The sequence below is a fragment of the Phyllopteryx taeniolatus genome, chromosome 2 (assembly GCF_024500385.1).
Source record: "Phyllopteryx taeniolatus isolate TA_2022b chromosome 2, UOR_Ptae_1.2, whole genome shotgun sequence".
NCBI classification, from domain to species: Eukaryota; Metazoa; Chordata; class Actinopteri; order Syngnathiformes; family Syngnathidae; genus Phyllopteryx; species Phyllopteryx taeniolatus.
The window spans coordinates 38,745,345-38,760,781 of record NC_084503.1 but is presented as its reverse complement, the minus strand read 5'-3'; the positions used below and the strand labels follow the sequence as shown (position 1 = coordinate 38,760,781).

At 44.9% G+C, this 15,437-nt stretch overlaps 1 protein-coding gene across 3 annotated transcripts; it reads right to left on the bottom strand.

The window, feature by feature from the left end:
- Nucleotides 1–218: 218 nt before the first annotated feature.
- ctcf (CCCTC-binding factor (zinc finger protein)) lies at nt 219–14,108 on the bottom strand. 3 transcript variants are annotated; one of them, XM_061766150.1, is made up of 14 exons: nt 13,936–14,107; nt 12,094–12,363; nt 11,831–12,010; nt 10,265–10,631; nt 10,021–10,191; nt 9,753–9,886; nt 9,486–9,606; nt 9,248–9,397; nt 9,007–9,167; nt 8,742–8,924; nt 8,520–8,658; nt 8,293–8,439; nt 2,900–3,167; nt 409–550 (listed from the first exon to the last, which is right to left on the bottom strand). In XM_061766150.1, the coding sequence occupies exons 2-13, from the start codon at nt 12,340–12,342 to the stop codon at nt 2,920–2,922; spliced, it is 2,250 nt and encodes a 749-aa protein (XP_061622134.1). In that variant the 5' UTR covers nt 12,343–12,363; nt 13,936–14,107; the 3' UTR covers nt 409–550; nt 2,900–2,919. The 3 variants fall into 3 exon arrangements, with proteins under 3 accessions (XP_061622135.1, XP_061622134.1, XP_061622133.1); XM_061766151.1 differs by lacking the exon at nt 2,900–3,167 and having other exon boundaries at nt 219–550; nt 13,936–14,108; XM_061766149.1 differs by lacking the exon at nt 409–550 and having other exon boundaries at nt 1,616–3,167.
- Nucleotides 14,109–15,437: the final 1,329 nt, after the last annotated feature.

Here is a 15,437-nt window from a genome sequence, read left to right as displayed (position 1 = left end):
GAATACATACTCTACATAAAACAAACACTTTTCTCACTGTCTGCCTGAAATCAGACTTAACATTTTCCTGTTTTAGGTTAATTAGGATTTCCAAAATTACTTCTATTTTCTAAATGCCAGAATGAGAGGATTTCTTAGACAACTTTCTTCATAGTCAGAAGTTTATATACAGTAAGATTACTATGCCTTTGCAATTGCAATTTGTGAAAACCCAGATGGAATCTTTGGAATCTTCTGGTAGGTTTATTGACAACATTTGAGTTAATTAAAGACACACCTATGGATGTATTTGAAGATACACTGGTTCATTGTGTAACATCATGGGAAAGTCAAAAGAACTCAGCCAAGACATCAGGAAAAGTATTGTGAACTTGCACAAGTCTGGTTCATCCTTGGGTGCAATTTCCAGATGGCTGAAGGCACCACGTTGATCTGTTCAAAGCAACTACATTCGAGTATAAACACCATGGAAATGTCCATCCTTCATCTCGCTCAGGAAGGAGACGGTGTCTGTGTCCCAGAGATGAAGTTGTTTTGGTCCAAAATGTACCTATCAACCCAAGAACAAAATCAAAATATCATATGAAGGTGCTGGCTGCAGCTGGTAAGTGTGTGTCATTACCCAGAGTGAAACAAGTACTGTACTGAAATGGACTGAAAGGCCACTATGCCAGGAACAAGCCATTACGCCAAAAGAAACAACAACAACAAAAGACAGTTTTGCAAATGCACACAGGGAAAAATACCTTAATTTTTGAAGACATCCTGCGGTACAATGAAAAAAATAATTACTGTTTGGACATGAGCATTGTTGCATTTGGTGGAAAAAAAAGAGACGCTTGCAAGCCGGAAAACACCACTTGAAATACGGGGGTGGCAGCATCATGTTCGGGGGGTTGTTTTGTTGCAGGATGGACTGGTGCACTTTATAAAATCGATGGAATCACAAGGAAAGAACTGTATGTGGAAATACTGAAGCAAAATCTCAAGATATCATACAAAGTTCAAGCTTGGGCGCAAATGGGTCTTCCAAATGGACAATGACCCAAAGCATACTGCCAAACTAGTTACAAAGTGGTTTCAGGAAAACAAAGTCAATGTTTTGGAGTGGCCATCACAAAGCCTCGATCTCAATGTATGGGCAGACCTGAAAAGGCATGTGCGAGCAAGGCGGCCTACAAACTCGCCTGAGTTACACCAGTTCTGTCAGGTGCAATGGACCAAAATTCTTGCCAATGTGAAAAGATTGTGCTTCTGACTTTGAAGAAAGTAATGAAAAATTGTCAATAAAAATCCTTTCATTATTGTGGCATTGAGCATTCAGAAATAATTTTGGTAATCCTAATTGACCTAAAACAGGAAAGGTTTCGTTTGACTGAGGGAGCCTTTTTTGTTTCAGCTTCAAAAGTAAAAAAAATATACCTAAATAAATGTTTAAAAATAGTTCAAATTAAATGTAAATGCATTGACTTTTGAACTTAAAATAACACCACAGTTCAACTGTATTTAAGTGTGAAAGCCCACATCAACATTCCATGGAAAAATACAAAGAAAGTATCTTGCCCCTTCCTTCATTGGTCATGAAGTAAAATATAAATGAATATAAATGAAAGGGTTTTCAGTATGAAGTCCTCCATTTAATAAAATATATTTGCAAGCAAAATACACAAGTGTTTGTGCTTAGCGCTCAACCAACGTCGATAATCATAAGCATTGCATTTCCAATGTACCGAGAATGCGCTCGCTTCCCATTTAACTCACTCTTACTATGCTGAGATACAACTGCAGGAAGCTAAAATATGAGTCCATGTCTTTTTATTGGCTGTACCATCATACATCTTTCTGAACTGCCAGTCATTTTAAACGTCACACTGCCCAGAATGTATGGCAATTTGTACAAAAAGAAATCATGAACCCAGAGTGGAATGGCTACACGGGAGCAAAAAAAAATAACAAACAAAAAAAAAACAACAAAAAGATTTTTGCACAGAAATGATGTTTTGTACATTATGCATCTTCTAGGGGTGTTAAAGTAGCAAGAGGAGATACAAAGTAAGCAGTCTAGAAGCTTTGATAAACTAGAATAGGTGTTAAAATAAGAGTTGTACTAACCACAGCAAATAAACAAAAAAATACAATAAAAAATATTCCAAATATTTTTTTTGGTTGCTGTAATTAACAGCAATAACATCTTCTGGTCTCTGGACAGTAATTACATTTTTATCTCCAGAGGCTTGCGGCAGGCTTAAGAAGTGAAACTGAAAAGCTGATTGAAAAGTCTTCCCAACTGAGAGAGGCTCTTCAGCAAGAACATTGAACATGGATTGAAAAAGTGCAGAACGATCCATAACCGGGGTGATTTAACTACTTACAATGTTCACATAATGATGCAATTGATCCTTACCAACAATAGAGTATGTAAAAAGTTAAAAAATAAAAAAAGTAAAACAAAAAAGAAGATAAAAATTGGGTTTGGGTGTGTCAAAAGATGATGACTATCCACCTTAATCCTTTGGATAGTTGCATGCACGTCTGGATTTAGAGGAAAGAGTAATCTTGATAGTGTTGCCAGAGTAGATTTATAATTATGATGTACCTATTGTCTACAAATGTACTAAACACCAAGGACAACAATGAGAAGGCTAAAGATACCGTGGTCAATTACAGCCAGCCCAAGACAGAAATTTGGAAAAAAAAATTTGGGTTGGGTGTGGAGGGGTAAATAAATCCGTATTAAAAGTCTTTATCACACGTCCATTTCAATGCAAGAGTAAAAAGCAAGCTTTAAATTACAACAGTAACATTTTGTCTATGTAGGATGCGTAAAGTGTAATCCTAAATGCCAAGAATTAGATGTTGTGAACAGGGGTCTGTGTGTGTGTGTGTGTGTTTGTTTTACAGGGTCGACCCTTGCATCCATCACCGGTCCATCATGCTCAGGATCATCTCGGGGGTGAGGTCTCCGTTAGGTGGGGCCTCTGACAGCTGCATCTCCTGTTCCTGCGACAGCTCCTCCAGCTGAATAGTGGAGTCTCCTTCGCCGACAACCACTTCCTGTGTGGCCCCCTCCTCTTCCAGGTCGTCTTGTTCGGCACCCACCTCCTTTTTCACAATGATGTCATCCACCTCTCCGGTAGCCTCGTCCTCTACGCGGATGATGGCGGCGACTGTCGCAAGAGCCGTAGGTCAGTTAACATCAGAAAGAGCGATTCCCACTGTCATCATGCACCCAACACAATCCAAATTTTAGAGGGTTTGTGAAGATCTAAAGTCATATGATCGTGTGCATTTATGATCGTGTGAAATATGTCTACGGGGCCCTCATTGAGGCGTCACCTTATCGTGGTGGAGGGGTTTGTGTGTCCCAATGATCCTAGGAGCTAAGTTGTCTGGGGCTTTATGCCCCTGCCAGGGTCACCCATAGCAACCAGGTCCTAGGTGAGGGACCAGACAAAGCACGGCTCCAAAAACCCCTATGACGAGTACAATAAATGGTTTCAGGTTTCCTTTGCCCGGACGCGGGTCACCGGGGCCCCCCCCTGAAGCCAGGCCCGGAGGTGGGGCTCGAAGGCGAGCCCTTGGTGGCCGGGCCTGCACCCATGGGGCCCGGCCGGGCACAGCCCGAAAGGGTAACGTGGGTCCCCCTTCCCATGGGCTCACCACCTGTGGGAGGGGCCATAGGGGCCAGGTGCAATGGGAGCTGGGCGGTGGCCGAAGGCAGGGACCTTACAGAAGCTGGCTCTAGAGACGTGGAATTTCACCTCTCTGGCAGCGAAGGAGCCCGAGCTGGTGTGTGAGGTCGAGACGTTCCGACTAGATATAGTCGGACTCGCCTCCACGCAGAGCTTGGGCTCTGGTACCAGTCCTCTCGAGAGGGGTTGGATTCTCTTCCACTCTGGAGTTGCCCACGGTGAGAGGCGCCGAGCAGGTCTGGGTATACTTATTGCTCGGCGCCTGTACGTTGGGGTTCACCCCGGTGGACGAGAGGGTAGCCTCCCTCCGCCTTCGGGTGGGGGGGACGGGTCCTGACTGTTGTTTGTTCCTATGCACCAAACAGCAGTTCAGAGTACCCACCCTTTTTGGAGTCCTTTGAGGGGGTGCTGGAGAGTGCCGCCGCTGGGGACTCCATTGTTCTGCTGGGGGACTTCAATGCTCACGATCAGAACCCGAGCAGTGTTCTTTTATTGGACTTCTGTGCTTGTCATGGATTGTCCATAACGAACACCATGTTCAAGCATAAGGGTGTCCACACGTGCACTTGGCACCAGGACACCCTAGGTCGCAGTTCGATGATCAACTTTGTGGTCGTGTCATCGGACTTGCGGCCGCATGTCTTGGACACTCTGGTGAAGAGAGGGGCGGAGCTGTCAACTGATCACCACCTGGTGGTGAGTTGGCTCCGATGGTGGGGGAAGATGCCGGTCCGACGTGGCAGGCCCAAACGTATTGTGAGGGTCTGCTGGGAATGTCTGGCGGAATCCCCTGTCAGAAGGAGTTTCAACTCCCACCTCGGACAGAACTTTACTCATGTTCCGGGCAAGGCGGGGGACATCGAATCCGAGTGGACCATGTTCCACGTCTCCATTGCTGAGGCGGCCGACCGGAGCTGTAAGGTGGTTGGTGCCTGTCGTGGCGCTAATCCCCGAACCCGTTGGTGGACACCAAGGAGTCCTATCGGGGGCCTTTTTGGCATGTGGGAGCTGATGGGTACCGGCTGGCCAAGTGGAATGCAGCTTTGGTGGTCGCTGAAGCAAAAACTCGAGGAAATTCTGGTCCACCATCCGGCTTCTCAGGAGGGGGAAGCAGTGCACCATCAACACTGTGTATAGTGGGGATGGTGTGCTGCTGACCTCGACTTGGGACGTTGTGAGTCGGTGGGGAGAATACTTCGAAGACCTCCTCAATTCCACCGACACGCCTTCCCATGAGGGAGCAGAGTCTGGGTTCTCTGACGCGGGCTCTCTTATCTCTGGGGTTGAGGTCACCGAGGTGGTTAAAAAGCTCCTCGGTGGCAAGGCCCCGGGGGTGGATGAGATTTGCCCGGAGTTCCTCAAGGCTCTGGATGTTGTGGGGCTGTCCTGGTTGACACGCCTCTGCAACATCGCGTGGACATCGGGGATAGTGCCTCTGGATTGGCAGACTGGGGTGGTGGTCCCCCTTTTTAAAAAGGGGGCTGGAGGGTGTGTTCCAACTACAGGGGGAATCACACTCCTCAGCCTCCCTGGTAAGGTCTATTCAGGGGTGCTGGAGAGGAGGGTCCGTCGAGAAGTTGAATCTCAGATTCAGGAGGAGCAGTGTGGTTTTTGTCCTGGCCGTGGAACAGTGGACCAGCTCTACACCCTTGGCAGGGTCCTCGAGGGTGCATGGGAGTTCAGCCAACCAGTCTACATGTGTTTTGTGGACTTGGGGAAGGCGTTTGACCGTGTGGAGGGGTGCTTCGGGAGTATGGGGTACCAAACCCCCTGATACGGGCTGTTCGGTCCCTGTACGACCGGAGTCAGAGTTTGGTCCGCATATCCGGCAGAAAGTCGGACTCGTTTCCGGTGAGGGTTGGACTGCGCCAAGGCTGCCCTTTGTCACCGACTCTGTTCATAACTTTTATGGACAGAATTTCTAGGCGCAGCTGAGGCGTAGAGGGGGTCCGGTTTGGTGGCCACAGTATTGCATCTCTGCTTTTTGCTGATGATGTGGTTCTTTTGGCTTCATCAAGCCGTGACCTCCAACTCTTACTGGAGCAGTTCGGAGCCGAGGGTGAAGCGGCTGGGATGAGAATCAGCACCTCCAAATTTGAGACCATCGTCCTCAGTTGGAAAAGGGTGGCGTGCCCTCTTCAGGATGGGGATGAGACCCTGCCCCAAGTGGAGGCGTTCAAGTATCTTGGGGTCTTGTTCACGAGTGAGGGGAGAATGGAACGGGAGATTGACAGGCGGATCGGTGCAGCGTCCGCAGTGATGCGGACTTTGTATCGATCCGTTGTGGTAAAGAAGGAGCTAAGCCGAAAGGCGAAGCTCTCGATTTACCGCTCGATCTACGTTCCTACCCTCACCTATGGTCACGAGCTGTGGGTCGTGACCAAAAGAACAAGATCCAGGATACAAGCGGCCGAAATGAGTTTCCTCCGCAGGGTGTCCGGGCTCTCCCTTAAGAGATAGGGTGAGAAGCTCGGTCATCCGGGAGGATCTCAGAGTAGAGCCGCTGCTCCTTTACATCGAGAGGAGCCAGATGAAGTGGCTGGGTCATCTGATTCGGATGCCTCGCGGACACCTCCCCGGTGAGGTGTTCCGGGCACGTCCCACCGGGAGGAGACCCCAGGGATGACCCAGGACATGCTGGAGAGACTACGTCCTTCGGCTGGCCTGGGAACGCCTCGGGATCCCCCCGGAAGAGCTGGATGAAGTGGCTGGGGAGAGGGAAGTCTGGGCATCCCTGCTAAAGCTACTGCTCCCGCGACCGGACCTCGGATAAGCGGTAGAAAATGGATGGATGGATGGTCTCATACGGGTTTATATGACCAGATGAACATTGACCTGTATTTCATAATGTTCGTAAACAGGCACCAGGGTATTTGGAGTTGGCACAAAAGTTTGAAGCACACAGTTTTGAAGCAAAGTCTGGAGACTCTTTAAGGTGTGGTGGGTAGTAACGCGCTACAATTACTCCGTTACATTTCAGTAATTTTTGCGATAAATTGTACTTGTCAGAATAGTTTGAGTTGCACCAATCTTTCCTGACCAATCAAATTGAGCCAGGCAGTTATGGCACATTACCACACACAAAGCTTCTGTGGCCTTACACTGAAACAAAGTTTTTAGAGTGACTAATTTTCATTAAACCTGGAAAAAACAGAAAATAATGTGCTGTTTCATTAGTGAAAAGTCAATTAAAGACAAAGTTAGTACAATAAATTTTTTTGTGGCAGATTTCGCCTGAACTTTTGTTATTTGATAAAGATTAATTGTATTAGTTTCAGTTAAAGTGATAAAGTTGGGCAATCTGAATTTGCACATTCCCTTTTTATGTTTTTGTTTAGTTGATGTAAATGCTTTGATTGAAGAAAATAAGTTACTCAGCATTTACTTGAGCAGTTTTATTTCACTGAATGCTTAATTATTGGAGGACTGCTTTTAACTATTACTCATATTATTCTCAACTAACAGTGCTCTTACTTGAGTACAATTTGTGGCTGCTCTACCCACTGATTTTAAGTGACTGTAATGCTCTGTCATAAATTAAACCACGACACGTGATTTATGGACACCATGTCGTTACCCAGCTTCTTCACTGGTCAGTTTTTGGGACAAACGCTTTGTTGTGTGGCTGTAGGCTTTTCCACTCGGACAAGGCAGCCATACGGATGCATCGTTTCTTGTGTTAATCATAACCTATTTCTCTTACAGTTGACTAACTGGCCATGATAATCTGAGATTAACAAAATATAGAAAATATTTATTACCAGTGGATAATTTTGGAATAATAAATGTGGCATTGTCTTGAATAATAACATTATATCAAGCTGGGTAACAATATGGAGCCCACGCATGGCAATGTCCCGGCTTTCCTTTATATGACGATGACAAAAACTGTTGTGTTTGGGGTTGCGCTGCCAGATGTATCCCAAAAGGTTTAGGTTTATTATTATTTATCCCCCCCCCCCCCCCCGCCCGATGTCCTTCAAAAAAAAAAAAAAAAAAATTTTTTTTTTTTTTTTAAATCCAGAACCTGTGGGCAAGGAGGATACATCGGGTGGACATTGTAAATAATTGTACAGAGAAGATTGCAAGACTGCCTGGTGACATAGTAGCCACTGAATGGAACCAAACCCCCATTGCCAGGTTTGTGTAAAGCATTTTCTCACAGGGATGTGTAAAATGGTCAGTTGTGTTCTCTTTGAGTAATTGAGCAAAACATAATGGAAAGCCTGCTATCAATGCAGGTACACTCTCAATTTTACCATCAAAAGAGCATGCTTGCCATTAATCTGACCAATGGAAATGTCAATCAACTAGCCAGTATCTCAGTAATCATCTTTACCATGTCTGAATTTCCACACCTATTTTTGAATTAACTTCATTGTTGAAATGTAAACTTACAACCGGGCGTGTCGTCACCCTTGTAACCCACTTTATCTCACGTAGCATCAATTCGACTGACACATCACACAAACTAGAGTGGTAGAGAAGAAGGCAAAAATGTTTACTCGTAGTGCCATCGGAGCCATTGCCACCCGGAAGTACGTGGGACGTCATGGTGATAAGGCCTGATAGAGTGCTTGAAGTGCATTGTGACGCTCACCGTTAGGCCTGTTCTTTGGGGGGCGCCCACGCTTCCTCTTGACTGGTGGTTCTTCAGGGGCTGCAATGGGAACCACTGGTGGAGCCTGTTCCAGTTCGATATCATCTAACAAATCCTCCTCATCTTCCATTTCATCCAGTTCAGCTTCTGTAGATGTCACACTCACAACTGAAGTTATCATACACACTATTACGAAGCAAGAAACTCCACTGAGATGTGTACAATACCCGTGTCCTCCTCATCATCATCATCATGCCTGTCCTGCATCTTCCTCTTCCTGCCCCGGCGACTCTTTTTGGGTGGCGTTCCGTTTTGGTCTCCAGCAACTTCACCAATGCAGTTCTCACTGTGGCGCAGCATGGTATTCTGTTCAATGAATAATAACAGGGTGACACACAGCACAGAGTGATGTGAAGCGGTCCCACATCTGCGCGAGGGTTCCGGCCTACCCTGCGGGTGAATGTCTTGCTACACTTGCTACAGACGAAGGCGGTGGGCACAAAGTTGGGGTCGTGGTAGCGTTTGAAGTGCATGTCCAGAAGCTGCTTTTGTCTGAACGTTTTCTCACACTGACTACAGGCAAATGGCTTCTCCCCAGTGTGTGTACGCTTGTGCATGATCATGTGCCGTTCCTGTGCGTGGAACAGGTAAGCGTTAAAATAGAAGCGGTTTGAATCTCAAGTCAAACTTTGAAAATTCCCCCCCGTGGCTTACCTGTTTGCAGCAGTAGTCACACTGGTCGCACTTGAAACGTTTCTCATTCTTGTGAGTCTTCTGGTGCTGGATGAGAGCATATCGCTCGTGAAATACAGCATCACAGTAACGACATTTCTTTCCCTTCTCGATAAATGAATGCTGCTTTCGCAAGTGAACGCCTGTGACGGGGGGGGAAAAAAAAAGGACATTTCGTTTGATAAATAACACTGACGTCACAAGCCAATGAACAATCCTTTACCGAGGTCGCTCTTGCGTGCGATAACGGTGTCACAATGTGGACAATGGAACTTGGCCACATTTTCCGTGTGTTTCTGCAGAATGTGCATCTTCATGGTGCCGCTCTGGGTGAAACGAGCGTGGCAGATATAGCACTCGTAAGGCTTCTCGCCTACAAGCGGGAATGAGAAAGTGTCACGTTAGTGAACGATCCTTTAAATTGAGATTAAACGTGGTTCAGCCCACTGGAAGTGTCCCACCTGAGTGTGTCCTCATGTGTCTTTTCAGCTTGTATGTGTCCCTGCTAGCGTAGCTGCATAGACTGCACTGGAAGGGCCGCTCTCCAGTGTGAGAGCGAATGTGCCTCTTCAACTTACTCACCTAGGGAAGGAGCAACATGACTATGTTAAAACGTTAAGAACAAACAACAATTTGCTGTAGTAGAGAGTGATTTTATGTTAGCCCTGGTTAACAGTAACAAAGGTCAAGTCTGATAACATAATTCGGTAGCTGACGCAATCCCTCACCTCCACACTGCAATAGTCGCACATGGAGCACTTGAAAGGCTTCTCGTGTGTGTGCTTGTAGCGACGATGGCGCACCAACTCGCCACTGGTCACGAAGGCCATGTCACAGTCTGTGCATTTGTGTGGTCGGGTGCCTAAGGATTTGGGGAAAAATAAAAATGAGGACGATTTCTTTCCCTGCTCAGTCCAATTGCCACAAGAAAAAAAATAAATGAATAAAAAGAATAAGCTATTTCCATGAACCAATTGGCTGTGATGTTTGCTCCACCTGTGTGAGTGTTGAGGTGGTTTCTCAGCAGTGTGACTGTTCTGAAGGCCCTTCCGCACAAGTGACATTTGTGCGGCCTTTCATCCGTGTGGCTCTTCATGTGTCGGTCCAGGTTGGAGCGTCGTGGACAAGTGTAGCTACACAGTTCACACTGGAAGGTCTTCTTTACACCTGGTCAAATTAAGTAGGGGTATTAAGCATGTGCACCTATTTGTCCCACCAACGTAAAAACAAAACGGCTTACCCTTTTTCTTGATCTTTGTGGGCTTGGGAGGCTTCATGTTTCCGACAACCTTCTCTGCGTTGACCTCTGACAGCAGCCCCTCCTGTTGCTCTTCCTCAAAGTCATACACGGAAACGTCCATGTCTCTATCACCATCAGCGTAGCGCAGGCGGCTCTTTTTCCCCTTCTTTCCTTTGCGGACAGTTGTAACAGGCTGATAGTCAGGGTCCTTCTGCCATCCCTGTTGAGACTCGGGAGGTTCCTGATCAGCCATGTCACCATCCTCCTGTTCCTCCTCTTCCCTCGTCCCTTGAAGCTCATCGTGGACTGCCTGAAGCTCCTCTTGCTCTACAGTCTCCACTTCACCATTGGCCCCCACTTTCACCACCTGAATGAACACACATATGCATATTTTGAGATGATTCTCTTTCAGTGGTGGTAAGTACAAATATTTCTAGACTGTACTTAATTAGATTTTTTTATTATCTGTACTTGAGTTTTTATTTTCTGAAAATGTTTTACTTTTATTCTCCACATTTGAAAACATACCCGACATTCTAGTCCTTACTCTGTTAAAATAGGCTCATTACTTTTTTCAACCTCCATGGATGATGACAACACAGAAAGAAAGGTAACGTTAACCACGACTCAGATCTTGATTGAGATCTTCAGGGCTTATAAGGCCGAAAAAAGCAGGTACAGTAGTGACACGGGGCAATGTGAAACACGGAGCATTAGTCAGAATCAGAATCATCTTTATTTGCCAAGTATGTCCAAAAAACACACAAGGAATTTGTCTCCGGTAGTTGGAGCCGCTCTAGTACGACAACAGACAGTCAATTGACAGAGAACACATTTGAGACATAAAGACATTGACAGTTACTGAGCAATAAAGGGTTGCTAGTTATCCGGTACTGCCGGTACCTTTATTTATTTATTTTTTGACAATTGTGCAAAAAGATGCAGAATCCTCTAGCACTTAGAGCAGTTCGAATGACTAATATTGCAATGGTCAGGTGCTATGACCATTGTGCAAAGGGCGCCGAGACTTCAAGGAGTGTATGCAGTTTAAAGTGACGAGTAGTGCGATAATCTGGGACAATGTTGACAGATTTGGCGAAGCAACATATTCTCCATCCACGGCTTTATTTGCAGTTTGATGTTGTCAGCTTCAAGAATGATTCATGGCTACTGTGTTGTGACTTGTGCCATCTTAAAAACCACGAGCTTCTGGATTTCAAAAATTCTGGCAAATCTTTAAAGAAAAAAAACTGGTGTATTTTTTCTGTCATCATCATTAGCTAATTTACCATTTGTTGTTAGTCAGGTGACAACATTAGCAAATATATGGGAACATGTTTTGATGGCGCATTAAAGCCTGAGACAAGCTTGTTTTAAAAGAACCTTTATTCATTCAGTAAAAATGAATTTACATTTAAGTACATTTCAGTCTGTACTTTTTACTTTTAATATATGTACTTCTATTTAAGTCACCTCTGTAGTCTTTTAAAACAAGGCTTTTTATCAGACAGAGAAAGCCGTATTCAAAATTGCATTTTCTTCCATTACTCAACAGTTATTGCTTACCTGGAAGCCTTCAGGCAAGGGCAGGGTGTGACAGATAACTGGCTCTGCATCCTTATTAGCTGAACCATCCACATAGGTTGCCTGGAGGCCATCCACTGTAGCCGAAGTAACTGGAACCTGCACAAGTTGAAGCTGTCCAAGTCCTAAAGCAGCACCGGCCTGTTCCTCCATATTTACAACCTACACACAATATTGAGCAATTATAACCCAACAGCAAAAAACATTTGGCAGATAAGTTACCAATGGCTCATCATTGTACTGACCTGAAGGGTGATGATCTGACCCTCGTCTCCACCAGTTACAGTCACCGTGCCTCCTCCCTCCAACACCTCAGTCTTCATTTGCAGCAGGGCCGGATCTAGGGCGTCCATCACCATCATCTCCATGTTGCCAGGAACCTCCACCGCTTGTGGGGCTCCCGCTGACCCTTGGATGACAGCATCTCCTGCTTCTGGCAGAACCCCACCTTCAGGAACCAGGGCAGTCTCCATGGAAACGACGTCGCCCTCCATGGTAACGGGCCAGTCAACACTCTGAGTGTGGATGGACAACAGTAGAATTGTTACTGGAAACTGAGTATGTTGGTATTGTTATGTCATGTGTGTGAGGCACTGAGATGCCAACTTTGTCATTTTTACATTCAGCTAAAAATGTAAGAAATATATTGATAGGAATAAATGTAACAATTACACCTTAACACATCCATTTATAAAGAGGGAAATATGTAAAGCGGCCTTTTTGATAACTTGGACGAATTTGAGCCTGATCACAACTTTCCTGATCAAAGTGCCCAATTAATTATTAGATGTTTGAAAGATTATCCTATGTGTAAAGATTACATTTTCCCGGTTGGAAAACCGTCAGGTTGACAGTCCATTCCTTTTCTGTAGCTCTCATACATATTTGGGTCGCAGGGGAGCCGATCCCAGCTGACTTTGGTCGAGAGGCGGGGTACTCCCTGTACTGTTCGTCAGCCAAACAACCACTCACCCCTAAGGACAAGTCTTCAACCTAACATGCATGTCTTCGGAATATGAGAGGAAGTCGACGTAACAAGCACCGAAAGAACATGCAAACGCCACAAAACCCAGAGTCTAACCCTCAACCTCAGAACAGAGAGGCGGGTGTGCTACCTACTCCTTCATCATACCACCTAAGTTTCACTTGGTGTATATATTTCAATGAAGTGAGTTGTAAGTATAAAAATGCATCACATTTCACTGAAATGTCAGTGCGCATTTCTTTTACCATGTTAAGACTTCTGAGTTGTCGAGGGAAGGTAACGTTTTAGCGAGGTACAGGATTATATTGTATTATAAGTTTTGAGAGTTCATAAAAATAAAGACCTCTCTTTCCGGACACACCTGGTGCAAGCCATAAGTTAGTTGCACGAGGGTGTTGTAAGAGCAACTTAGTTTAGTGACATATGGGACCCGTTTGTAGAGAAGCAACCAAACGTGCACAACTCACTTAGCACCAAAGCCGCGGGTTGAACCTTTGCGCACAAAAAGGAGAAAAAAAAGGAGAGAGAGAGATGTGACACTTAGCATCCTCGTGAGTCCAACCAGCGCGGATAAGACATTTGCTATGGTAGCGTGCTACAGTTTTGTCAACTGGAGCTACCACGATCGGACAATTCCAAAGTGGCTGTTTTGATTTAAAAAAAAAAAAAAAAAACGTCGGCTTTCGAATCGACATTTGTTGTAGACGCGACCGATTTCATTATCACTGCTCCAGCGGCGTGAACTAAAGCGAGAACTTCTATTTGTTTGTTGACTGGGAGGCGCGGGGACGATTGAAAACAGGAAACAAAGGGCACGATAAGATGGACGTCAGGCCTAAAGTAAGTTAAAACAGAAGCACACATACAGACGACCATCGCTATGTGGTTAACACGAAATAGCACGCGAAAAGCACGAAAACAGTCGCCCGACACAGGGAGTTGGAGTTTAGAGACAGATTTAGTGAATATTGGATAACGATAGAGGGAGACAAACACCCCCCGCCAGTCGGTAACGTTAAGCCCCACCGTGACACCTAGAGGCCGACGCCAGCTCCTACAAAAACGTTTCCCTGTTTGCTGGCAAAGTATGGCTTCGACTTACCGCAGAGTGCTTGTTTTATGCTTATATTAAGCAGAGTGCCTGTCGAGTGCGGTCGCTCGCTTCAATCCACCGTGGACGTGCGAATAAGCCGTGCGCAGGCCTGATAGTTTTCTCCCGCTTTGGAGTAGAGGGCCTCACACAAAATGGCGGCCGATAAGAGCGAAGGCGCATGCGCACACGGAAGGCCGGCGGTGAAGGGGCGTGGCCTGGATAGGACTGAGGCGCCAGATTTGAATTCATGCGTGGGCGTGGCGACGTAGACGGAGTTGTTTTGTCCACGTGACGACATGCAACACATTATTTGGAAATATTGAGGCGAAATGTCGACTTTCATGGAACCACGCATTGTGTGTGCTGTCGGTTAAGGTTCTAAAAAAAAAAAACATTTGGTGAATTAGGACGTTATTCTTAGAATCATCCACATGGGGGCGTCTGATGCGCAAACGAGTTCGTCTACTTGAGCCCCTCTTGTAACAGGTAATAATTTCTGCATAGTTTCAATAAGAACACTGATACCGCAGATCCTTGAACCACTGAGGATCAAGATCAAAATAAAGCACACGAGCTTTTAAACACAACTTCAGTATAGAGACAAATTTACTATTTCAGTCGTTCTCAAAGTTTTTACACCAAGTACGACACTTCCAAAAATACTTAGTTCTCCCTGTACCATCATCATGACCAACTTCAAAATACAGTAACGTAGTAGGCCCAAGTGGTCAAAAATGAGACAGAGATTTTATTCCTAAAAAGAGTGCACAGTGTGAACATTAACACTGCTTGAATATAGGAAAATAAAAAATGACAAATAATGATTCAAATAAAATGTATTGTCATAACTGTTAAATAAAAAATGGTACCTGTAGTAAATAAATGTTTGTAAACAGACAATTCTAAAAGCAAATGTATCATGCTTAAAAGTTCAATACCAGTTCTGGATAATTTTTTTTGGAAGACATTATAATACTATGCACAGTTTAAACATCTAATTCAGTGATTTCTGCATACCATTAGAGCAGTGATTCCAAACCAGTGTGCTGTGTGAAATTATCAAATTTCACTTGATTGGTCAGAATTCTTTTTTGTTCATCCATCTATGACAGTACTGTGACAGACAGAACAAATATATGCTTCCATGAGATGTGAGAAAGTGCATAATTGACTGGTGTAGCAACGTTTTGTGACAATTTTGTGCAGTGGTGTGCCGTGAGATTTTTCAAACATAAAATATGTGCCTTGGCTCACTAAAGGTTGGGGAATCACTGCACGAAAGTGAGCATGCGTACCACACTTTGAGAATTACTGAACTATGTCATATCACTCTGAATATACTATTGTAAGTAACTAAGGTTTTATTTTATAGCACTTTTAAAACAGGAAGTTACAAAGCACTTCACAAACACATACACGTGCAAAATTGAGACTGATAGGTTCGGTGTCTTAAGTTCTTCCCTATCTCTGTTATTAATTAGTCTCTTCTGACACTGTGACTAATTATTTTA

Coding starts and splice junctions, on each gene's coding strand:
- ctcf (XM_061766150.1), bottom strand. CDS start 12,342: ATGGAGGGCGACGTCGTTTCCATGGAGACTGCCCTGGTTCCTGAAGGT. Junction 9,398..9,485: donor ACACATGAGGACACACTCAG/GTGGGACACTTC, acceptor TCCCGCTTGTAG/GCGAGAAGCCTTACGAGTGC. Junction 9,168..9,247: donor CGCACGCAAGAGCGACCTCG/GTAAAGGATTGT, acceptor CCCCCGTCACAG/GCGTTCACTTGCGAAAGCAG.